Source organism: Alosa pseudoharengus, unplaced genomic scaffold (genome assembly GCF_046254945.1).
Source record: "Alosa pseudoharengus isolate Yale_2024_CS ecotype anadromous, Long Island Sound unplaced genomic scaffold, YU_APseudo_1.1 YU_APseudo_1.1_scf_1, whole genome shotgun sequence".
Taxonomy (NCBI): Eukaryota; Metazoa; Chordata; class Actinopteri; order Clupeiformes; family Clupeidae; genus Alosa; species Alosa pseudoharengus.
In genome coordinates this window covers 14,931,808-14,957,948 of record NW_027468564.1, presented here as the reverse complement: position 1 = coordinate 14,957,948, position 26,141 = coordinate 14,931,808, and the positions used below count along the sequence as shown (strand labels likewise).

The 26,141-nt window shown below is 41.7% G+C and overlaps 1 protein-coding gene across 2 annotated transcripts in view; it reads right to left on the bottom strand.

The window, feature by feature from the left end:
* LOC143121770 (uncharacterized) overlaps positions 1-25,446 on the bottom strand; it is a 42,423-nt gene extending 16,977 nt beyond the window's left edge. The window contains exons 1-3 of one of the 2 annotated variants that reach the window (XM_076282360.1): positions 25,090-25,446; positions 24,590-24,703; positions 14,398-14,538 (exon numbers count right to left, since the gene is read on the bottom strand). In XM_076282360.1, coding sequence (XP_076138475.1) covers positions 14,398-14,536 — 139 coding nt within the window. In that variant the 5' untranslated portion in view covers positions 14,537-14,538; positions 24,590-24,703; positions 25,090-25,446. The remainder of the gene's footprint in view (positions 1-14,397; positions 14,539-24,589; positions 24,704-25,089) is intronic. The other variant, XM_076282350.1, reaches the window with a different exon arrangement.
* Positions 25,447-26,141: the final 695 nt, after the last annotated feature.

Genomic DNA, 26,141 nt, shown 5'->3' with positions numbered 1-26,141 from the left:
GGGGGCACAGAGGAATAGGAGAGCTCCTTCCCCCTTTACCGAGGGGGGGGGGGGGTGTTCTATTTGTTCTTTTTCTTTTCTTTTCTCTTTTGAATGGTACAAGGTTCTTTTATGGTCAGGTAGAATCTGTAACAACATTGCTGTTAGACACATTTAGGTACGGGACATGACGACTCCTCCATATCTTAATATAGTGTCTTGGAATGTCAGAGGTTTGAGCAAGTTCTAGCTAGGATTAAACATATCCAAGCCAAAATAGTGTATGTCCAAGAAACGCACTTACTATCGGACAAAATCATACGCATTAAGAGAAGATGGCCTGGGCAAGTTATTGCTTCTTGCCACTCATCACAGGCTAGAGAGTTGCGGTTCTAATCCATAAATCAGTTCCTTTTAGAACGCATAAAACCATCTTAGACCAATGGGCAGATTTGTTATAGTCAAGGGCTCTCTGCTAAATCAGAAAATTATCTTGGCTAATATATATGGTCCCAACAGCGATGATGACTCATTCTTTAATAACTTGTTTATGACCGTGTCTTCTTATCAGGGAGAAATAATAATGGGTGGCGATTTTAACTGCACACTTAACCCCTATTTAGACAGATCAACAAGAGTGGACCCTTCGCATACCCGATCCCGCAAAACGATTGAGCACTTTATGTCAGAGCTCCACCTCTGCGATATTTGGAGATATAGGAATCCTACCACCCAAGAATTTTCTTGTATTTCAAACACCTACTCGACTCAGTCCCGCATAGATTACTTCTTAATCTCCAAAACGCTGAAATATTTAGTTTGTGATTGTGGGCATAAAGGTATTGTACTTTCAGACCATGCCCTCCTATTTCTACATTACCGCTATAATTCATATTCGAAAGGACGGTCACTGTGGCGACAGCCCGAGGTGGCTACACGTCCAAGATTTTCTACAATATGTAGAAACTAACATTGATGTCTTCTTCGCTACAAATACACACGAAACATCAGCCTCTATCAGGTGGGAAGCGTTTAAAGCCTATATTAGAGGTCAGATGATATCCTACACGAGCCACATGTCTAACCGGACGCATCTCCTTATGACAGAACTAGAACGTGACATTAAAGACATGGAAAAGGAGCGCGTCATAAATAATACCCCAGAGAATATTCAAAGGCTTGCAGAACTAAGAGCTAAATACAACGACCTAACAGCTAACAAAGCATTATCAAAGATAACCAGGCTGAAGTAAAACTATTACGAACAGGGAGAATCAGCAGGGAAACTATTAGCCTGGCGTCTTAAAACCTGAGTCAGGAAAAGGCTATCACCGAAATAGAAACTGAAGGTGGGATTACAACGAACACATCAGAAATCAATGATGCGTTCAGAAAATATTATATGAAACTCTATACTTCGGAAGCTCATTATCCCAATGAGCAAGATAAGTTCTTAGATGAACTACCCATTCCACTCTTGGAAGACGTGGCAAAGCAAAAGCTAGACTCGCCCATCACGAAAGAGGAAATATTTGAAACTCTTGTTTTTATGAGCAGTGGTAAATCACCCGGTCCTGACGGACTTCCTATAGATTTTTTTAAATACTTCAAGAAGTGGCTGATTCCACCTTTGTTCGATATGTTAGTTTAATCAGTCGAAGCGGGACAACTACCACCCTCCCTATGCAACGCTACGATATCACTGATATTAAAACCAAACAAGTCGCCGACCAATTGCGCATCATATCGTCCAATATCATTAATAAATTCAGATGCTAAAATAATTGCAAAGGTTTTTGCAAGGCGCCTGGAAAAACACCTCCCCTCCTTAATAGCGCCCGATCAAAACGGCTTCATTAAAGACCGCCAAGCCTTTCATAACATCCATAGAGTATTAAATATTATTCATGCGAAGAAGGAATGCACAAATACGGCAATAGTTTCCCTCGACGCAAAAAGTGCTTTCGACATGGTAGAACACGGATATCTGTTGATATTCTGAGGCGATTTGGGTTTGGCGATTACTTTTGTAGCTTTGTGAAAATGCTGTACCGATCTCCAAGTGCAGCAGTCACAACCAATTTCGCCACATCAGAACCCTTTCAACTACAGCGAGGAACGAGACAAGGGTGCCCTCTGTCGCCCCTTTTGTTTGCATTAGCAATCGAACCACTCGCCATCGCAGTCAGACAAAACACTAATATAACAGGCATCAGACTAGGAGATGCTGAGAACAAAATAGGTCTTTTTGCTGACGATATAGTTTTGTTCCTGACACAGTTACGTGATTCAATTCCTAAACTCCTGAAGTTAATAAATACATTTGGCTCGTTCTCAGGCTATACAGTTAATGAATCAAAGTCGAATATCTTGTTTCTTAATCATTCTGAAAGAATCTCCCCACCAATACAAACCCCATTCATGAACACTAGCAGCTTTACATACTTGGGAATCAAAATTACACCCACACCAGAGGATTTAGTAACTTGCAATTATAAGCCAGTAATAGATGCTGTGACCAATATGATAAAAAGATGGTCAGCAATGCCAATTTCTATGGTTGGCCGCATCAATAGTCTGAAGATGACAATCCTACCTACATTTTTATACCTATTTCAATGCATACCACTTCCACCACCACCAAACTTTTTTACGAACATGACATTTTCCACATGAGATTTCATATGGAATAACCGCAGAACAAGACTTCACCTTACCCTTCTCTATTTGCCCTTTGATAGAGGAGGACTGAAACTTCCTAACCTCAAACTATACTACTGGGCATGTCAACTGTGGACAGCCTCTTTTTGGTTTAAATCTCATTTAAGCCTTTCTTGGGTTGATATAGAGAGATTTACATCTACCAATTTACCTCTTCAACTGTATCTATATTCTGCAAGACCAGGGAAGCTTAAGAAATCCACAGACAATCCCTTTGTAAGAAATACAATATATGTGTGGCATGAGGTCCATAAATACTTGAACGACATTTCTAAGTTATCACAGTTTACTCCCATTTGGGGAAATTAAAACTTCCCACTGGCAACAATGGATAAGGGGTTTAAACTGTGGGCGGATAAAGGTATTGCCAAAATAGCAGACCTCTTTCACGATGGAGTTTTAATGTCATTTGAAAAAATCAAGCAAAAGTTTGATTTGCCTGCTAAGCATTTTTTCAAATACCTACAAATCAGAGATTTTATTCATAAAACACAAAAGAATATCTCTTTACCCAAACTATCCGCAATAGAAAACATAGCTGTGTGTATGAGGCAAAGAGGGGTTATTTCTATGTTTTACAAGACACTGTTACTTGGGACCCAAGAATCCTCTGAGGAAAAGAGACTTGCATGGTGTATTGACCTGAAACAGGAAATAACAGAATGGCAAACTGTATGCAAGAAATCACAAACACAAACATGTAATGCCGGTCTCAAACTTATACAATATTAATGGGTCATGAGGCTTTATATAACGCCTGAGGTTCTACACAAGTTTAATGTTAACACTCCTGATGTATGTGTTAAGTGTGAAACATGTAAAGGTACACTCATCCATTGTCTATGGTCGTGCACAAAGCTACAGCCTTCTGGAGAGAGGTTATCCAAGTACTTTCTGCTATAACTGAGACGGACCTCCCTCTCTGTCCTAAACTGTGTACAGTATATTAGGACTGTTCCCTAAAGACATTAAGCTCAACTCCACCAACAGGAAGATGGTCACCCTCTGTTTACTACAGGCCAGACGGACAATTGCACAAGGGTGGAAATCCACATTAAGTCCGAGTGTGAAATGTTGGCTGGAGAACATTGTACAAATTTTGCCAATGGAAAAAATTACTTATTTAATGAAAGGAAAATACTCTGTGTTTGAAGATATATGGTAATCCTTTATGGAATTTGTTGGAGGCCCTCAATTTCTTTTAGCTCTGAACTGACATTCACTGCCTTTATCTTGAACCGAATCTGAACAGAATACTGCTATTTGAACTTAGCCTGGGTGTTCCCATGCTGCCTTGCGCGCGATTTGATTCACGCTGCTAAGGCAGCCTGGAGACCATGGAGCAAATATTCGCCTGAGATAGGCGACCAATCACAGAACAAGGGGGAAAGCAAGACGATGATGAGCTATGCACAGACGCATTTGATAGACATCCGTGGCACCCAATAAACGGATCTGGGCATTTTTTTCAAATACGAGAAAATGAATGTTTGGTTCCCAGACCACGTCTCATTGAGAAGTGGTGGCGCTAGCCAGGCTAATTTGAAGAAACTCCCGCACTATCTACTACCTGTACCATTGTTTGTACCTTTCATTTATTCACTTCTTGTTCCATTTATTTTCTTTGTGTGCATGTGTGTGTATGCATGAGTGTGTGAGTGTTTCGTATTTACTTTTCACATTTGCATTGTTATTATTGTTACTTGAAGAAAAAACAAATAAACATATCTGGAAAAAAAAAACATTTGAGCACTGCTGCCTACAGTGGTTTAGTTTTCAATGCAACACATGCCCAAACCAACTAGCCTGCCAGTCAACACTTTACCCACTTGTACTGTAGGTTGAACTTGGGCACTATCACTAAAATGTGTAGTCATTTCATTTCTGGTTTTCATTTCTGTTTTTCACCCCTCTCTGTGGCCTGTACCTTGACGTTGGTGAGAGGGCTTGCCACTAAACCAGGCCCTTCTTAATAACATGTATGTACCTTTTTTGTTGAATAATGAATTGTACCCATTAAAGTCTCGCTATCTGCAGATGTGAGGATCCCCGCATGGTGCACTGTGATCAGAATTAGATATGTTTTTTCCTTAGATTAGACATTGTTCCATTTGTATTCCATATCATTTGTACTTTTCGATACATGTCCATATGTCTTGTTTTACCTCTCACTTACAATGTATGTATTACGGTAATAAATCACTTTTTGTTTAAATGCACTTTTGGTGTGATATCCCCATTCATGTTGCTCCACGAGCCATGTGCAAAATGTCAGAAGATATAAGTTGCATACTACTGGGTAGTAGTAAACTATATATAACTAACACATTAAAAAATAAGTTTATATATTTGTCAGTTGATGTTTACAGAAACGGTCACATGCACTTTCACCTTGATGTTAACTCTGTTTAACATTGTAGCCTGTGCAATGGTTTCCCAAGGTTCACATTTCTTAAAATGCTATAGTTCATGTATGACAATATGAACAAAGATTTCTCCCTATGCTAGTTTTGCAGTAGACCAACTTCTCCAGTGTGAAATAACTAGACGATTATTGGTATTGTGGAACCGGGGACAAGAGGCAATTACAAAGAAATATAGGTAGGCCTAGCCTTCTTGCATGACCCATTCTGAATGAATTGTCTCCAACATAATACAATACACGGGCTTTGGCAACACTACTTCCACACACGTGACGGTAGCCTACCAATGTGTTATTATTACGGCAAAGGTGAGACGTTTTCTTCAATGTGCTAAAAGATGAAAGCAGAAGGCTGAACTTTGCAAACAGGAGTTGACAAAAGGTAGAAAGACGGCACTGTTGGTAAAAATATTGTATACCAAAGTGAAATATGAGATCCAGTCACAAAGAAGTACAAATCAAGATGCAAGGTTTAATTAGGCTGTATACAGGAGAGAGGCACAGTCGTAGCACAGCATACTCCAGAATATGCGTCTCTGCCTTGACACAGAATCATCCAGGGTTTAAGTACCCGACAGTAAAGAATAGATAATCATACAGTGATTGTGGCAAAGCCAGGAGACATTCAGTCTAACTTAATCAATGACGAAAAAGGACTGTTGACGCAGAATAGACAACAACAAGTGATATCCACTCTGGCGCCTTACATTATCATGTTTAAAAGAACAGTACAGATATTACACAGAGTCATGATGCAGACGTAGAATCATACTTTTAGTGTCAAAGTGACCCACTAGTGAGAAATGCAGAACATTAAACCACATACTGAATATTGGGCCCAATGCTGCACATTAAACCAACATATTAAAGTATTGGACATAATGTTCAATTCCATTTTCTCTCAGTCCCCCTTTTGCAGCCTTTATGGCTGGAACATTCATTAAAAACTACCACTAGGAAACACAAAAATATAAATGATTATACAATTGTTTCATCATAGTTACCCAGATCCAAATACGAAGGTACATAAGGTACCTAACTAGATTCATCATTAGATTTAACTGATTTCTTCATAAGTCATGAAAAATAATCACACATGATTGGTGTACAATAGCAACCACTGTAAATCAAACAGCAAATTGTCACAATAATCACAACAAGAGCTATTGCTCCAAAAATAATATATTTGGTCCATCCCCCTAAATTATTCAGAAATTCGTCCATATCATTTTGCCAAGAGGTCGGAACAATCCCAGTATTCTTTTGAATCTCCACCTCAGATTGGTGGATCACCTTTTTCAGATTATCAACTGATTTAGAGGCATCAGAAATATAAACGCAACATTCTTTACGACGCAACACTCGGCATAAACCTCCACGTGATGCATACAACAGATCCATACCCATGCGATTCTCAAGTGATACACCCCGAATCTGGGTGACCTCAACCTCTATATCCTGGACAGTTTTAAAAGTTTCATTTTCTGTTTTCTCATAGGCATCCCTAAGTCCTGTAGCCTCCTTCTGTCTCGTACACCTAGTGGAGCAAAGATGACTCCCAACCACTGCTCAGTCTCCCCTATTTCTCGTTTACGCTTAGGTAAGCCATCAAGAGCAGATTCAACCTCCTCCTTAGAGACAACTCGTGACGGAGGGACCAGGTGGGCTAAATAGCAAACCCTGGAGGCGTCTGCTGGTATGGCAGTATATGCAGTTTTACCACATGCAAATGCTGACCACTTAGGTGCAGCTAAGGGTGTTTTGAATTTTTGAACAGGGATGATTTTGTCACATTCTGAATTACCTAACTTCAGTCCTTTACCCTTAAAGGACAGGCAAACTCGTGAGGTTACAGAACTATTACTTAACTTCAGTCCTTTACCCTTAAAGGACAGGCAAACTCGTGAGGTTACAGAACTATTACCTAACTTCAGTCCTTTACCCTTAAAGGACAGGCAAACTCGTGAGGTTACAGAACTATTACCTAACTTCAGTCCTTTACCCTTAAAGGACAGGCAAACTCGTGAGGTTACAGAACTATTACCTAACTTCAGTCCTTTACCCTTAAAGGACAGGCAAACTCGTGAGGTTACAGAAATAGCTGAAATAGGTGCAATGGCTCCAGGGTCATTAATCTCTGGGCATTTAACTTGAGGTTAATGCATTTGGAGCCACAAGTGTGGGGTGTAAGTAGGGGTGGGCGATATATATCATCTGCGATAATATCGTGATTGTTGTTTTAACGATGTGCAAATTGACATTATCGAGTATTTAAATTACTTATGGGGAAAAAACACTCAAAATCACGCACTGAAGACTCATACATTCCCAGGAGGTAGGCTATGCAGGAGAAGTGCAGCAGAGCAAGTGTCACGTGATCACTAGTGGGTCACAACGTTGTCCCACTAATCTTTATTTTGTGCAGCAAGAGTAGCCTACTTGGGATTTTATGCGGCTACTTCTGTTCAAGTAGCATTGATGAGACACGTTTTGTCCTACACGGTATTATATGGAGAGAAAACATTAGCCTTTGAGTATTTTAATAGTCAGTTGTAAACAAATAACTATTCTCATGTAACTCTTTTGTAACTGGACTGAAGTTCGCTCTAAATATCTACGTTTACCGATTATGCTAACCGTTAGCATCTCTATGGGATTTCTCATATACATTAGCCATAAGCTAACGCATTAGTTTCTATTCTGTAACTTGGAATGCTAACCTACGTGATTGCTCTAAAACAAAAAATATAAGGAAATAACTGAGATGTAGGCTCTGTTGGTCTGCTCTTAGTTTTACAGTGAATCCTATGTAAAGGTTTGAAAGGAACTTCAGCTTCAGACTTTCTCTTAACTGTTAGGATTCATCTTCTCTAATGTAGCTGGCTAGACCATGTCATTGCCACACACACAAGTGGGGGCAGAATTGGAAATGTGTCATAGAGTGACAATACATTGGTTGATTTGGTTAAAAAGTCCCAGGTTAGGTTATTGGTTATTATTGTAATGATGCTATTCATAAACAATGAGCTGTAAAGTAACTCAGACTTTAACAAAAACAATTTTTAAAGGATATCGACTAATTACATTATCGTCAAAATCACCAAAAATATCGAGATATTATTTTTTGTCCATATCGCCCACCCCTAGATGTAAGCCTACTCATTTGTGTCCCGGAAGGAGTGATGATTTCTCTGGAGTGCCAATCGCACTGCCAAGGTCCTGTGGATGTGTCATAAATAAAGGTACCTATAAAATAATTTGTCAAGAGTCCAGGAGCTGGGTCATTTACGTGGGTCCAGGGTACCTGGATTAGTTGATGTTGAGAAACTTGCATACTGTACTACTCCACCTGTGTTGGCCCTGAATGCAATAGTCTACCCAGGTTAACATTTCTTGCACTTTATCACAATACTAGAGCGTCTGATACCTTAGTGATTAAGTTTATGTACAACACTATATGAACACAGATTTCTTCCTAAGATAGTTTTGCTGTAGTCCAACTTCTCCAGTGTGAAATAACTAGACCAGCACCTTGGAAAATCAATGCTTTCCCAACTTTTTTGCTGACGCAAATGTAACCAGCTGAACACCACATTTGCCATTACTAGTATACTGCAAAGATGAGACGTTTAGTCTCTGTGTTTTGAGATAAAATGCAGAAGGCCGAACTTCGTTATGAGGTAGGACACCATTGTTACTGTCTTGCTTCCCATAAGCGACATAAAGGCACTTTGTGATTATCTGAAGCCAACTGAGTACTGTATCCACCTGGAAATGTAGCTTACGTTATAACGGGTGTGGAGGGACTAATAATGTGGACGAGGAACATGAACAGTGCCTAGTAGCCTACGAACAGGTTGGCATATTTAGCGAACCGATTTGTAGCCTATCTTTAAGATACATTTATAACGAAACTCAATATCCAACATGACAGTAGCCAAGGCTATTTCAGTGTTTTCAAGCAGGCCTAGCTTCAGATAGTTAGCTTCAGACAATCCCAAGTAGGCTAGCTTATATTGGTCACAGACACGGTAAAATAGGCTACAAGTTTGACGTGCTGCGTAGCGCTCAATAAAACCTTAAAACGAAATAGTCAGGGCTAATTGTATTTCACCAGATACATATTCCATCTAAATCCAGTGTTAAATATAGGCCATCTATTTCGCACTGACGACTTAAATTCTCCCTTTTCCATACGTGTTTAGACAGTGTTATACGAAGATTCTAAGAGACATTCACCTAGAAATGTTGCTGTTTGGAATGTGATTATTACGTCACCCGGAACTTTTTCGCAAGCCGGAACTTATTGTTCATGACAGCGCCATCAGCACTAACGTTGGCAGGCGCGCTAGCATGGTCAGAGTTCTTAGTAGTAGCAGGCATAGTGGTAGTAATCATGTTCCGACATTTCTTCTCCATTCCAGCAAAAAAGAAAAAGGTTCTAAAACTTCAAAGATAAAAATACAGGGGTGTAACTATGTGTGAAAATATTTTTATAAAAAAAATTGATAGAAACACCAGGGAGCTCTCTCCACCTGCGTCTTGTTCACTCACATGCTCAACCGGAAGTCCGATACATTGTTTTATACGTAATTATTGGGTACTTATTATTGGGTGCATTGCATGGCCTCTTGGATGACCGGAGGTCAGCAGGCTTGAGTGACGCCGGTGTCTCAGCCCTGATGAGATGACACTGGCAGCCTCAGGCGTCTTAGCTTCCCATGACAGCCTTCCGTCGGACCCTGAGGACCCCGGTGACCGCTCTGAGTCTGAGTTCAGCGAGGATACCTCACAGAACTCTGAGCCAGCTCCTTTAGATCCGTCAGACAGAGCTGTGATTGCAAGGGCTGCAGATCGTGCCAAGTTCCCACCCCTGTCCTCTGCCACGGGGGCTTCTGTCTTTGACAGGGGTCCGTGCCGACGCAAGTCTGAAGGGCTTCCAGTCCTGCCTGATTTTACAACTCAGCTGCACTCTTCCTGGAAGGCCCCGGGCTCAAGCCCACTGCCCAGAACACAGCTGGCTTCCTTGGCTGGGGCTGGAACCTGGGGGCGGGCTGCAGCTCCTGTGGTGCGGCCTACCTTTGCTATGCTGGGGCTGGAACCTGGGGGCAGGCTGCAGCTCCTGTGGTGGGGCCTACCTTTGCTATGCTGGGGCTGGAACCTGGGGGCGGGCTGCAGCTCCTGTGGTGGGGCCTACCTTTGCAATGCTGGCAGGAGCAACAGCTAGGGCTGGCAGGAATGCAGTTCATCTGAACAAGTGCTGCAGGGCAACGTGTTCTGCAGCTGGATGCAGGCTGTGTTCCAGGCATACACTGGTGGCTTGCTGCCCTAGACCTGCAGGAGGGTGTACCTCTGGGCCAGCGGAGTTCAAGGGAAACTGTGACCACGGATGCCTCCAGCCTGGGCTGGGGAGCCATATGGCAGGGCTGTCCAGTACAAGGTCTGTGGGAATCCACGTGGCAGGGGCCTCACATGAATCTGCTGGAGCTTGAGGCTGTGCATTGAGCCTTGGTGTATTTCCTACCACGTCTGCAGGCAGGGGATGTCCTGGTTCGGACAGACAGCTCGACGGTGGTGTCGTACATCAACCACCAGGGGGGATACATTTTGTGTCCCTCCATCAGAGGGCTTACAAACTCCTTCTGTGGGCTAATGCGCAAAACCTGTCCTTGCAGGCAGTCTATCTGCCAGGAGAGGACAATGTGGCAGCAGACCTTCTGTCCAGAGGGGGGCCAAGACCAGGAGAATGGTGGCTGCACCCAGACATCGTGCAGGAGAGATCTGGGCAAGGTATGGACAGGCGTCAGTACACCTGTTAGCGTCCCAGGAAATGTCGCACTGCCCTCTCTGGTACTCCATGACCGGTCCCAAAAGGGCGATGGAGATAGATGCCCTTGCGAACGAGTGGCCTATCTGGTACCCCATGGAGATAGATGCCCTTGTGAACGAGTGGCCTCGGAAATGTTGCACTGCCCTATCTGGTACTCCATGGGGATAGATGCCCTTGCGAACGAGTGGCCTATCTGGTACTCCATGGGGATAGATGCCCTTGTGAACGAGTGGCCTATCTGGTACCCCATGGGGATAGATGCCCTTGTGAACGAGTGGCCTATCTGGTACTCCATGGGGATAGATGCCCTTGTGAACGAGTGGCCTATCTGGTACTCCATGGGGATAGATGCCCTTGTGAACGGGTGGCCTCGGAAATGTTGCACTGCCCTATCTGCTACTCCATGGGGATAGATGCCCTTGCGAACGAGTGGCCTATCTGGTACTCCATGGGGATAGATGCCCTTGTGAACGAGTGGCCTCGGGTCCTCCTGTATGCCTTCCCTCCGTTTCCGTTGCTCCCAGCAGTGCTGGCCAAGATACGGAGGTTGCGAGCTTGTGGCACCAGACTGGCCAAATCGGTCATGGATGCCAGATCTGGTGGCTCTGCTTGCGGGGTATCAGTGGTGTCTTCCCCTCAGGCGGGATATGTTAACACAGGGTCGCGGACAGCTCTGCCACCCGAACCCAGGCCTGTTCAGACTGCATGTTTGGCCACTACACGGCGCCAGCCAGGCAGTCTGGACCAAAATGTTTGACAACCTTGCAGGCAGCAAGGGCACCCTCCACCAGGGCCCTTTATGCTGGCAGGTGGGAGAGGTTTGTTCGCTGGTGTCATCCCAGGGGTGTTGACCCAGTCTTGTGTGGCGTGCCTGTTTTCTTGTCTTTCCTTCAGTCTCTTTTGGAAGATGGTCTGAAGGATTCTACCTTGAGGGGATATGTGGCAGCTATATCGGATGGCCACGATGCTTTGAATGGGTTGTCAGTGGGCTCGCAGCGCCTCTTGTTAGCCATTTCCTCAGAGGAGTGCGGAGGCTATGTCCATCGCGTTCCCGTATGGGATCTACAGATAGGGTTGGAAGCGATGTCATAGGCTCCCTTTGAACCATTGTCTGAGGTGGATTTGGAGTTCCTTAAGCTTAAAAGATAATTCCGGTATTTAGCATTTTGAGTCCCTCTTCTGGTTTGTTTTGGATGAACTAGAGTGGCGGACACCAAAATTTTGACGATGGGTCTTGTCTTGACTTTCTGACTCGTTTTGAAGCCTTTGACTGTTGCAGAGTGGCTGGCTATGGGCACGTAGCCTGGCGAGCCAGACCCACATTAAAATGTAGGGTCAGGGCACTCACCGTTCGCAGTGCTCAGTCCGAGGGGCGGGATAATCAGTTGTCTTTCAAATTCCTTCTGCACGCAATAGGACAGCGGCAGCGTTATGAGTCCTATGCGTTTCCCACCAGCGGAGCTAGTTGGCTAGTTCAAACGTTTGCCAACATAATAAAAGCTTAACTCGTGTCACACTGTTCGCCAGCATTATCATTATGTTAAGCCCACCTAACGACTCTATACACGATTTCAATGGCCTGATTAAGTTTCGATTTCTGGAGCTCACAAGCCAATGGAGAGTTGCTAGACTAGCCCTGGCAGCAAATGTAATTTGCTTCCGCTAGGGGCGCGTTTAGATTTCTAGGCTAATGGGCACGCACAAACGTCCTTAAAACAACCTTTAACGTTCATTTTTAAAACATGGGAAACTCACCGAGTGGTTAGTGATGTTCATTGAACAAGTAGCATAGCGAAACAGTTTCTGTTGTGTTTTATTTGCCATTTTGTAAAATCCCGTTGATTTCTGTTGGAAGACTCATTGCTCCTTGATATCACTGCGCTACCGAAAACGGAAAGGGGATCTGTTTACATTTGGATGTAGTATTTCCCTCGCGAGACCTTCTTTTACTGTCTATGCTTTAGACTCAAATATTGAGCGGAAGTTTATACGTGGTTGTGAGGTATCTGAAAAAAAAAGTTCTGTCACGTCCCACTGTCTAGGGGTTTTGTGGGACATGAACAAAAGATAGGAGATGGCCAAAAAACTACTGCGGAGGATCAATGCAAAAATATTTATTTACAAAAATATAAGAAAAAGTATTATAGAACACAAACTAAGGCTGCAACAAAAGTCCAAAACGAAAGGCCTCGAGCACAGGCCCAGGCAATCCCCAGCCTATTCCCGGACTCTCACTCCGAGAGCAGGCAGGAGCGACGGAGACAAAACTGCTGAAACGCGTGGCTTGCGCGAAGCAGCGTAGCGTGGCATGGCAGCGGCAACCTCAACCAAAATCCCAAAAGCAAGTGAGCGAGCGAACGAGCGAGCTCCCGGATGACGTCAGCCGGCACCTTTTATAGGCCGGCCCAGCAATTAAGCCCCCTGCTGGACTGTCTGAAACACAACAGAAACATACACAGGACAGACCAAAGCAAACAAACACTGATAAAACATACAGGGACGTAACACCCCCACCACCAAAAATCTAATGTTGATCAATTAATGAGTTGGAGAAAGCACAAACTGTCTAAAGTCTTGGCAAATAACATGGATTGAAATCATACATTGTGCCGATATATTTAATTTTAATAATCAACAAACACCACTAACCACTCGGTGAGTTGCACAGTTTTGAAAACGAACGTTAAGGGTTGTTGAGTCACTCATGAATATCAATCTCATATGTGGAAGAACACATAACTGAAACATCAGGACATAAGTTACTCATGAATATAAATATCATAAGTGCTGAGTCCAAAATTAATCACAATGTAGCCCAATGCATCTGCTGTTTAAAGGGGTAATTGGCAACTATTTCAACGTAATAAACCCGTTTAGAAATCATTTGGATGGTTAAGTGACCTGTTCCGGTGAAAATGGTGACTTTCCCCGCTGCCCCTAGTGTCCCCAGGCGGAAAACCAACCTTGCAACATTGAGACTACCGTCCCGAAAAAAGAAGTTAGAAACAAGAAACTCGTTTTAAATCGTGTTTCTTACCTTGTAACATCCACATTGTTCTGCCGAACTTATGCTAACTGTTTCTCTAGCATGTAAACAAATCCATGTGCTTTATCGTTACCTTTTTCCACAGTTTGAAATAGCATAATGCACAATTTCTCCAGCAGAGGGGGAAACATAGCTAATCCTGCCAAGTTTTCCTTTAAGTTATTTAACTTCACTTGATTTCCATATTATAGCCTATTAGTGATCTGCGATTGTGGAAATAATGGATAAGGCTAATAAATAATCTGTAATCGATAATCTTGATTACAATTTTGATCAAAAACACAAAATAATCTTGATTATGAATTTTCCATTATGCAATAACTAGAATTAAACTATACTCAAATTTAGCATAAATTCACTGAGTGAGCTGTGTGTGTGTGTGTGTGTGTGATCTCTTACGGCTCTCGGATTGTTCTGCATCTGTGTTGTTCTCTCTGTTCCTCCCTCGTTGTTCCTGTGTTCTACAGCAGTCCACCAGCACCACTGATACCCTCTTCAACTGGACCAGAGACTCGGGGTCTGTAGGGGACAGGTCCATTTCTGTAGGGACATGACAGAGACACATAAGGATAGAACATCATGGAACAATTCATGTATTCTAGAATAGTGGTGGTAGTGGAGTGGTTAAGGGGCTGGGCTAGCATGCAGTAGCATGAGAAGTTGTGGGTTCAATTCCCAGTCCCCACCATGGTGCCTTTGAGCAAGGCACTTAACGCCAAGTTGCTCTGGGATCAGCGTAGTCCTTTGTAATGTAATTGACATGTGTAAGGCACTTAACCCCAAGTTGCTCTGGGATCAGTGTAGTCCTTTGTAATGTAATTGACATGTGTAAGGCACTTAACCCCAAGTTGCTCTGGGATCAGCGTGGTCCTTTGTAATATAAGTATAAGTATATATACTCTTTTGATCCCGTGAGGGAAATTTGGTCTCTGCATTTGATCCCGGCGCAGTGAGCTGATTGAACAACAGCGGCGCTCGGGGAGCAGTGAGGGGTTAGGTGCCTTGTTCAAGGGCACTTCAGCCATTCCTACTGGTCAGGGTTCAAACCGGCAAAAAACAATTCACACCAAAGATTTGCAATGACACGAAACCATTGCAAAGGAGTTGCAGCGGTGTGAATTAGATGTTGCACGTCATTGGGTGGCAGGTTCGAACCCCGACCAGTAGGAATGGCTGAAGTGCCCTTCAGCAGTTAAATAATTAACATTTAATTGTTTAATTGTATATATTTTCATATATAAGTCGCACCTGACTAAGTCGCAGGACCTGCCAAACTATAAAAAAAGTATATATACCGTAAAACTCCAAATAACCAGCAATGTTGCATCAAGTTGCTGGTTAATAGAATGTTGCAGCTCATCTCGTCACAAATCTTTAGTGTGATTTGGGCTTAAGCATGGTGCAGTCTGTGCACGTTATGAGATGGCATTAAAAGACTGTGTTGGGGAAAAGCTAGAGTTCCAAATTGTATAACTTTTTTCAATATAAACTATGCCCATGTGTCAGACTTCGTCATCGTTCAATTCATCCCATGTGTTTAAAATTTGCGGATAGGCCGATGCTAGCCTAAGCTTGTTTTTATGCTGGCAACAAAACAAAAGGGTTTGCGAACATTATTCTTTATTCTAAATGTGTACTGCCATGGCAATAACGAGAAAGAAGTCAGAAAAGGAATTAACCTTAGGTTAATGATGTAAAGTCAAGTGCGCATTTATGGGTCTGGTGTGTGCAAGCGCAGTTTTATTGATGAGTCAGAGTGGCAAGTGTTGCGTAGTTGCAGTGGAATGTGGCTGCCCAGGGCATTATAAAACTTCTCACTCTTAGGCCTACTCATACACGGCGCTGAAATTGCGTATTTAGCTGTCTAAATTCGAATCATATGCTGGGGGAGAAATCGTCGGACATTTTTTGATTTTGTTATTCAAAAATGTTTCCGTGCGCCTGGAAGTAGGCTATGATTTGAAATGTAGACGGTTGTCAAATATGCCAAATAAAATACGGGAGAAACTATATGGTTCATGCTCTCTCATGCTGTTTCATTCATGCCGAAAGGAAGGGAGAATGAAACATTACGCACGTTCCACTTTTGCATAAATAATTAACGGTTTTGGTCAGGACTGATAATGCAACTGTATTTGACAAAGGACCGATATAGGCTATTTGCTAGTGACAAAATATGAGCTTTCAGTGTGATACGATCTCTTTGTAAAATATAGCTGCAAGCAGCAATGTGGGGGCCAAGCAAATAAGCAGAAGTTGGGATTGGACTGGACTAGACTAAGTAAGACTAGACTAGACTAGACTGGACTGGACAGGATTGCATTGGATTGAATTGGACTGGATTAGATTGGATTGGACTGGACTTGATTGGATTGGATTGGACTAGACTGGACTGGATTGGATTGGACTGGACTGTATTGGGATTGGAATTGCAGAGATATGAGCCTACTTCATGTGATTGTTGATTGGATTGGATTTAATTGGACTGGATTGGATTTGCTGAGATATGAGACTACTTCATGTGATTGTGGATTGGATTGGATTGAATTGGACTGGATTGGGTTGTACGGGACTGGATTAGATTGGACTGGACTGGACTGGATTGGATTTGATGTGACCGGATTGGGATTGCTGAGATATGAGCCTACTTCATGTGATTGTTGATTGGATTGGATTGGATTGGATTGCATTGAATTGGACTGGACTGGACTGGACTGGATTGGATTGGATTGGGATTGCTGAGATATGAGCCTACTTCAAGTGATTGTTGATTTGGTTGGATTTAATTGGACTGGACTGGATTTGATTTGATTGGACTGGGATTGCAGAGATATGAGCCTACTTCATGTGATTGTTGATTGGATTGAATTGGACTGGATTAGACTGTACTGGACTGGATTGGATTGAATTGGACTGGATTGGATTGTACTGGACTGGATTGGATTGGACTGGACTGGATTGGATTTGATTGGACTGGATTGGGATTGCTGAGATATGAGCCTACTTCAAGTGATTATTGATTGGATTGGATTGAATTGGACTGGATTGGATTGGGATTGCTGAGATATGAGCCTACTTCATGTGATTGTTGATTGGATTGGATTGAATTGGACTGGATTGGATTGGGATTGGGTCTTGAGTCCATGTACAAAGTTTGGTTGCAATCCATGAAAGCGTTAGTAAGATATGAGCCTAATTCATGTCATTATAGTTTCCCCTAGTGGTCAAAAGATACCAAATGTATTGTAGCTATTCAGGATGTGTTCATTAGTCCATGTACCAAGTTTGGTGTTGATACGAGAAAGTCTTGCTAATTATAGCACCCCTAGTGGACAAAAGTCACCAAATGCTTTGTGTGTCCTCAGGCTGTGGCCACGAGTCCATGTACCAAGTTTGAGGTTGATACGAGAAAGTATTGCTAATTATAGTGCCCCTAGTGGTCAAAGTACAAATGTATTGTGTGTCCTCAGGATGGGGTCCCAAATCCATGTACCAAGTTTGGTTTTGAAACATGAAAGCGTTGCTGAGATATGAGCTAACTTCCTGTAACTTTAGCGCCCCCCCTAGAGGTCGAAGGTCACCAAATTGATTGTGTGTCCTCAGGTAGGGGTTCCAAGTCCATATAGCAAGTTTGGTTTTGATATGTGAAAGTGTTGCTGAGATATGAGGCTACTTCCTGTGATTATAGCTCCCCCATAGTGGTCAAAAGTCGTAAAATTTATTGAGCCTTCTCCTAATTGGGTCCTGAGCCCATGTAGTGGGCGAGTTTGGTTTTGATACGTGAAGTCTTGGCTGAGATAACATTTCACTTCCTGTTTGGAGGCTTCGCCGCCAATTTTGATTGGTCGTCACGGCCGACCTCTTTTGAATAAAGGTCAAAAAAGCAATGCGTTTGTGAGGCATGGTCTGAAGATCATCTGTGCCAAGTTTCATGAAAAATGGATGAAATTTGTGACTTGTGAAAACTTTTAAGTGTTTTTGATGAAATCCAATATGGCGGTCCAATCAATTATGTTAATGTCAAAAGCTGATATGTGTCAGCCTAAGGACCTCCCAAAGTATGAATAGAGATCACTAATATGTTTTAATTTCAAACACATCACCCCATACAGGCCAAAACATATTTTTGTTAATTATAGCGCCACCTGTAGGTCAAAAGTCATGAAATTTATTGAGCCTCCACCTAATTGGGTCCTGAGCCCATGTAGTGAGTTTGGTTTTGATATGTGAAAGCCTTGCCGAGATCTGAGTTCACTTCCTGTTTGGCGGCTTTGCCGCCAATTTTGATTGGTCGTGACTGGCGACCAGTTTTGAGTATGGGTGTCAAAGGCAAGGCAATTATGAGACATGGTCTGAAGATCATCTGTGTCAAGTTTCGTGAAAATTGGATGAAGTTTGTGACCTATGAAAACTTTTAAGTGTTTTTGATGAAATCCAATATGGCGGAGGTCCAATATGGCGGAAAGTAAGGTAATAGGAGTCATTGAACTCAGGTCGGTCCAGGGGTTCCAACTATAAAAAGTTCAAAAGTTCAAAAGTTAGGTGCATGGATGCAACGCCAACTTTGACCCATTGGTGGCGCTAAACTGCCTGGTGTTGAGACTTGAAAATTGGTGAAATGGAATATGGGAATGTATGGAATGAATGTGCCAAATTTCACAACTTTTTACTGTACGGTTCTATGGGCTGCCGCGATAGAATCACTATGGGTTGATTAAATTAATGATTAAAACGTGTTTCATCTGTTCTGGCTTAAAAACACTAAATGAATAATGATCCGTAATTGTCATCAGATAGCCTAGTCATATAGGTAGACTTTCAGTGTGATTGAAATAATTAATTTGATAATATTTTCCATCTTTGCAGAGGAAAAATTTTGTGTAAAAGGAATTAAGGGCCTGTCTCATATAGACGCCTGTCTCTTATACTAGCCGGTGCAGTTTGGCGATTTGGGAAAATAAAAGCCCGGGCTATTATTTGGAGTTTTACGGTATATATACTTATACTTACTTATACTTTTTTTTCATAGTTTGGCAGGTCCTGCGACTTATATATGAAAATATATACAATTAAACATGTTTTAAATGTTAATTCATATTACTGACATGAACCCTACATGAAACATTACCGTCTAAAGCCGTGAGAGAGTGCTCTCAAATGCACAAGTTCTGTGCACTTTCAGTCAGAGGTAAGTGCTTGCACTATGCCTGAAACACACATGCATACCTAAATCCTCAAGTCATGGCCGGGATTCTAATTATAGCCGGGCCTCAGATTCGGACAAATAAAGGCCAGTAATAATTGTCTACATTGTTTCGATTTAACTCAATAGCTCCTCTATTTTAGATTGTTGGTTGGTTTAATATTGTTGCCAATGAAAAGTCGTTGTCCTACACCATGGGTCTCCAACACGTCGCTCTCAAGCTACCAGTCGCTTGCCGCCCCCTTCTGAGCTTGCCAGAGGCTGAAGCAGTAGCCTATTTAAACACAATTGTTGCTGTGAGGCATTCCAGCCTACGAATTTTATAAAAAAGTAAATCATGCATAATTAAAAAAAAACATTAATTTAGACTATCGTAGACCTATTTGGCTATACGCAATAAGGTTTCCATTACAGGACAGTGCACGTTCCATGAATGAATGAAAGCGGATGTCTTATCTCACAATAAGCGGATGGAAATCCCGACACTCTTTCAACTGCATCAAACTTAATAGTGAACCATCAAATACCCCACAGATTTCAGTGGCCATCAGTCCCAACATTTAGTAATATAATCAAACAGTCCAAACGTAAATTAAATCCCAAACCAAACCGCCTACCGTTAAGCTGCTCCAAACAAAAGGTATGTCTCACGATAAAACACACTAGTAAGAAATAAAGGCTTGCCTCGTATACAAGCTTGCCCCAAATAAAGGTGCTGTGCTTTATGCAGCCTAAGTAAATAAAAGACCCCAGCCATATTATATGGTGGCAAAACACTAAACTGCTTGACTGCTAGATAACGGGGCTAAACAATACCCCAATGACTAATATGAGTCTGAAAACTAGTTTGCAAGTTTTGTCAACACATAATGACCTGACTCGCAAATACATGTAGCGACCATAGAAATTAAAAGGGCAACTTAAGAACAAAGCTAAATCCACTGCGGGCAAATTCCTCCATTCAAGACAATGACAAAATCAGGAGATGCAAGACGTGAGTTTGTGGAAGATTGTTGAAATGTCTGCAGAAGCTGACATACCACTATGTCAGTTTCTTGAAACATTGCAAGCAGTCCCATTCCCAGACGTGAATGTCAGCAGCCTCAAGCAGACGCGCAGACAGACCATTCAAAAAGTGCTGCAATAGATTCTCACTGACGAGAGAGCGCAACACCAAGCCCCTTACCATCATGTAGCCATACTTCAATGGAGATGTGTGCTAACGATGGTAGGCTAAATGTTCTAGAAAGCAACACATATTTAAAATGAAACATGAATCTATGAAAAAAGTAGCCTACTTTTATGTAGTGGAAAATTTTGAAAGTGCCCTTTTATTGCAGCCTAGTTATGGCCATGTAGCCCTTGGCCCTAACTGTTGTTTTTGCGCAGAGATTTGTTGAATATTTGGCTAAATAATGGAGAACTTGGCTTTGCTGAATAATTAAAAAGCTGAATTGTGTCTGTCATTGTTTTTTTTTTATAGGTGGACACACAAAATGGTAAGCTCTGCTTTCAAGTTTATCCAGTGTAGGCAGCGTGCCATAAGGTATGTTAAAACCGCTTGCCATGGAACTGTCAGGTCATGGACAACGACATTTGCAAGCAAACTATGTAACATTGAGGGACTCTGCTTTCAAGTTCATTCATTGTGTTCCCAAATGCTTGAAGAAATTTGACGTCTTCCCCCTTAACACACAATAGTTTTAAACATGTTACATGTGCCGGTGTTGAAGTGTTAAGATTCCCTGCGCTAGTAGGCCTTTTTACAGCAACTATGTGCTAACAGGCCCCAGTCAGACCAGCTAGCGCTAACAGGCCCCAGTCAGAGCAGCTAGCGGTAACAGGCTACCCCAGTCAGAGCAGCTAGCGCTAACATACGGAGATATTACATATTATGTTTTTGCAAGCCAACTTTTAGATCTTCATATTTATTTTGATGCTATATGAGCCTCATGCACATGAAAGATTAATGTCGTCATGTCATTATGTTTTTCGTAACACAATGTGAAATAACGTTTTTACCTACAACTTTGCTGATAACATTTCATTGGGCTTCGTCAGTGGTTCTCAACCTTTTTTGAGCAAACGCCCCCCTGACCTTACTTTGATACTCTGCCCCCCCCCCACCCCCACAATAAAAAAATAAGTTTCATGTGAAAAGTTTCATGTGAAAAGGTTTTGCGTGCGCACACAAAATTTGCGCACATGAAAGTTTCGCGTGAGCACATGAAACTAAACTTTAGAATTTTTTTTGCTCATGTCCCTATGAGCCTATTTTATTATTAAGCAGATTTAGCCCACTGTTAGAAGCACATAGCCCATTAAGAGCATCCCTATGAGCCTATTTTATTATTAAGCAGATTTAGCCCACTGTTAGAAGCACATAGCCCATTAAGAGCATCCCTATGAGCCTATTTTATTATTAAGCAGATTTAGCCCACTGTTAGAAGCACATAGCCCATTAAGAGCATTAAGAGGGCAGTTGTTGTCGGCAGTTGTTGTCTCGTCAAGCTGGATACTGAAGGGAAACACGCTGGCACACAGCTTCTGCTCAGTGTCGAGTGACATCTCCCGTATGCGCCGGGGATCAATAAAGTATCTATCTACTATCTATTATTAAAAATCATGTGCGCACAGGATTGTGGGTGAAAAATGAATGGGAGTCAATGGAGCTAGACGGCTAAATTTGTCTCTTTCACCTGATTGTCATTGAGAAATGTCAGATTTGATTGTAGTTTGTATAAGTTCAACATGGGTTATAGGTCAAAAGTTGAATGAATGAGTACTTATACCCTTTTGACTTCTTACAGGTTGGGTCATTGTTGCCCATTATGCGCTAGCATTGTGCTAATGAATGACGTCATTGACATGTTTGAAAAGCTTTTTAGAACAATTAGGTGACTTTAAAAAATATAATACTCAAGTGTATTTTCTTTTTCCTCCCCGTTTCAAATATTCAAATTACTTGCAAAAAAATTATATTCCGATTGAGTGGATTTTGAGGGGTACAGCCAGAGACTTTCTAATGAGGAGACACAGCCCTTGGGTCATTCCATGTCAATTCAACCAGGGCCCACGCACTTAGGTCTCAACAAATTCAGAAAAAAATAGCAGGTATACCTATTAGGGGTGTAAAGATTAACCGATACGTATCGGTATCCGTTTTTAACGTGTAAGATACGGCTACATCGATATGTGAAGCCCCGTATCGGAATAAAACTGAAATGAACCGGTCGTTATATCGATTTACTTGTTACAAATCGGTTCATAACCTTTTCTGCTCGCTTAGACTCTGATTTACGTTGCAAGCAGCGCGTTCATCCCACTTCCTGTTTTGAAACTACACGTGGCACGGATTTGTGGGTAATGAAGTTCGTTTTGGGCTACACTCATTGCCCAAAGTAGTCAAAGAACTTCATTACCCATACATCTACTGCAACTTAAGCACGTGACAACTTGCACTCTGTCGGTGTTTGACAGTTTTTACTCTTTTGTTTGTCAAAATCTAGCGCGAAATTAAACACTTACTATAGCATTCCTAAACGGCAACGATAGTCTGTAGAGTAGCCTTACGTTTGATGAAGGGATTTCCTTAAAGTTAAAGAATAATTTGACCCTTGCTGCTAAAACGATGTAGGCTACAAATTATTATTATTTTGCTCATATTCACTCAGACTTGATTTTATTTTGGTATTGTCTTACCTCAACAATACAGCTCCTTGAAAACAATCAGATATAACTCTAGAAAATCTATAAAGTCTATAAAAATGTATTTTTATGTTGTATTTGGCTGCTTTGTTTGGCTGAAATGACTATTCTTTTTTTCATTTCAATATAGTATATGATACAAACCTTAGTTTAGATAATCATATTCACACATTTGTATTTGCCTAATTGACATGACCATGATAATTGATAATATAAAATTAATGTGCACCTTAAGCAAATGATAAAAAATCTTTCAGAATGCTTTCCATTCTTCAACTGCATCGAATCGCATCGCATCGAATCGTACTGAATCGTTTTTTATGAACATGTATCTTTTCTTGTATCGAATCGTGCCCATGTATCTAGATGTGAATCGTATCGTCTTTTACATGAGAGATTCACACCCCTAATACCTATGTTACCCAGGCGCGCGGGAACCTATTTTTGACCAGGGGTGCTGAATAACAAAAATAATGGATGTCCGACAATTTCTCTCCCCCCCCACTCCCCTGGACATGTTTTGGATGTTGACTGCTAAATACGTAATTTTAGTGCGGTGTGCAGGTGATAGCGAGAAGTTTTAGAAAAGTCCTGGGCTTCCAATGTTCCGCGACAGCACTCCACGCCAGTCCACTGTGCCCACCCCACAGAAGCGCACTTGACATCATAATGACATCATAATGACATCATAATGACAGCCTATATCAGTATAGCTAACTGTGCCCACCCCACAGAAGCGCACTTGACATCATAATGACATCATAATGACATCCTATATCAGTATGGACCCTTTCAACAAGGTAAACACAAACAATGCTTGAACATTCTATTTGGGCCCCAATCTACTTCCTCTGCATTAAGATAACATGGAATGTTAAAAAGGAAGTCTTGTGGGGCCAACTATGATGCTGATAATGGAACTCTCTTGAAAGGGTCAATAGCTAAAGAAAATTACTTTTCTGATTGTCAAAACCACACCAGAGATGTTAGGCTTTAAATATAGGCTAATAATCAGGCTGCAATGATCTCAAATAATTTCTGAATATCCTAAAGTGTGTCATCTCCACAGCAAGTATGTGTCCTAATAATTTCTTTCTTAGCAACTAGGATAGTGAAATGATTTCACTAGCTATACATTTATTAATTTTGCAAAACTGTAAAACACAATTAAAGTTTCTTTCAGCTTATCCATGCTTTTTTTGAATGTGTAAATCGCATAGAATATGTAGGCCTATATCAACCATAGACACACTTGATCGCTATCACATAGCTGAAACCACGCTACGGTTCTTACAGTAACTGACTCACGTTCACGTTGATCTCTATAACTGTTCATTTTTAGTAGCCTATATTCGAACCTATCCATAACCCTTTTTTGCTATTTGACTCATGTCAGACAGCGAATTAGTAATTATTTAAAAAAAAATATATAATAATTCTTAAAAATCTATGCTGCAGCACCCCCCTTCCCGCGCCCTTGGATGTTACCCAGGAGACGCACTGTAAAATTACTTTTAGGCCTATGTAAGATCAATAGCCTACTTTCCAAGATACAGCCAGTTTTACAGGGGGAGTGGGGTATCGATTTTGTTCGGCCTCTTTTTTTGGTCAAAGTTCACAAGCCCATAGCACAAGAACTAAACTGTCATAGAAATGTTTAATAAAGTTATCATTGCTTACATCATATAGGCCTACACATATCAGTTTGAGCAAGCTGTAAATAGAGTGTTCCAGAGAATGCAGGATGTCCTTGTGAAGAGACGAAGACAGGAAGACACCCCAAGTGTGGTGGAACTGATAACAGATAAAGAGGAACTGACGAGCACTGGCAGGAAAATAACAAGTTATGAAACTGATGACTTTTGCTATTCTGAAATGAACTGTCTATGGGGTTTCTATGCCAACCTCATCCAACACGATGTGATGTGGGCTATTAAAAATGATAAAACATGAACACTTCGAAGTGTATGCCTATGCTTCTAGGCTAGATAAATGGCCATTAATGTCAAGGGAAGCACCCGATTTGGTTCCCCATGCAATTCGTGTTTCCCCAACATATGCAACATGTGCAAATACTAAGCTAACTTATGCAACATCCTGACTTTGCTATAATGACTAGGCCTACCATTTCGTCACATTGACGAATCCTTTCATGCTTCATCTTCGTATCGGGAACCTACCTTTCAAATGACAACCACGGTGTTCTTGGTTACTCTCTTCTTCCTCCTCCTCCTCCGCCGCCGTTGTTGTTGTACTGGGCTAAGTGTGGAGTTGACTTAATTTGTTAAATCTTCTTTCGTTTCCCAGTTAAATTAAAACGGGACCATGCGCCAAATCCCCACTTCCTCTTATGCTAGACGTCAAATATCAAATCATGAGCGGAAGGGACATTACCAAGGAAATAACAAACAACGTAGTCCCTAGCAATAAATTAAGTGACTTTCTTGTGCAGGGACGAAGTCGCATTATTGTAATGATAGGACTTTCTACCGAGCCGTAACGGATCACTCCCGCCGTCCGCGAGCGATATTTTTTTCTCCAGGATGGTCGGGGAAGGTACCGCCTTTTTCGTCTCTGATTGGCTAGAAGGGCTCTCGCCCAATTGGTTATTTGATTTGGCCGTGAAACGTCATGTAACGGTAATGGCAAGTGGTCGGCTAGTCCATAGACATAATCTACATATGGGCTAGTCTGTTTTGATCGTCTTTACAATAGTCAGGAGGGCAAAACTGATAATACAACTTTGTCGGACACTATTTGATACAAGCATACAACCTATCCAGTATTAGGCTAATATATAACCCCTCAACATGTGTTCTAGCCAGGTTTTCAGCTTAGAAAATGATTTTTTTGCCCATTCTTAACACAATATTCTTAAAAGTGGTAAAAGCGGATTTTTTCCCCCAAAGTGCTTTCATTTTCTTCCATACTGTAATTTTGGGCAAATGTGCAATATAATCCCACTTATGTGCAAATGTGCCATATAACCCCACTTATGTGGAATATAATCCCACTTATGTGCAAACATGATTATTTGGTTGTTAACCTGATTTTGTTTTGTGTGTGTGTGATTTTAAGCAATATCAGGCCAATGTGTTGGTATCCTGCTCAACACGACATTATGTTGAATATCTCCACAACCGCAAGGACCATATACATAGCAATGAGTAGGCCTATGGAGTCAGAACAACGGCAAAAAGATTGTGTGCCCGTGAAAAGATATTCTCATGTG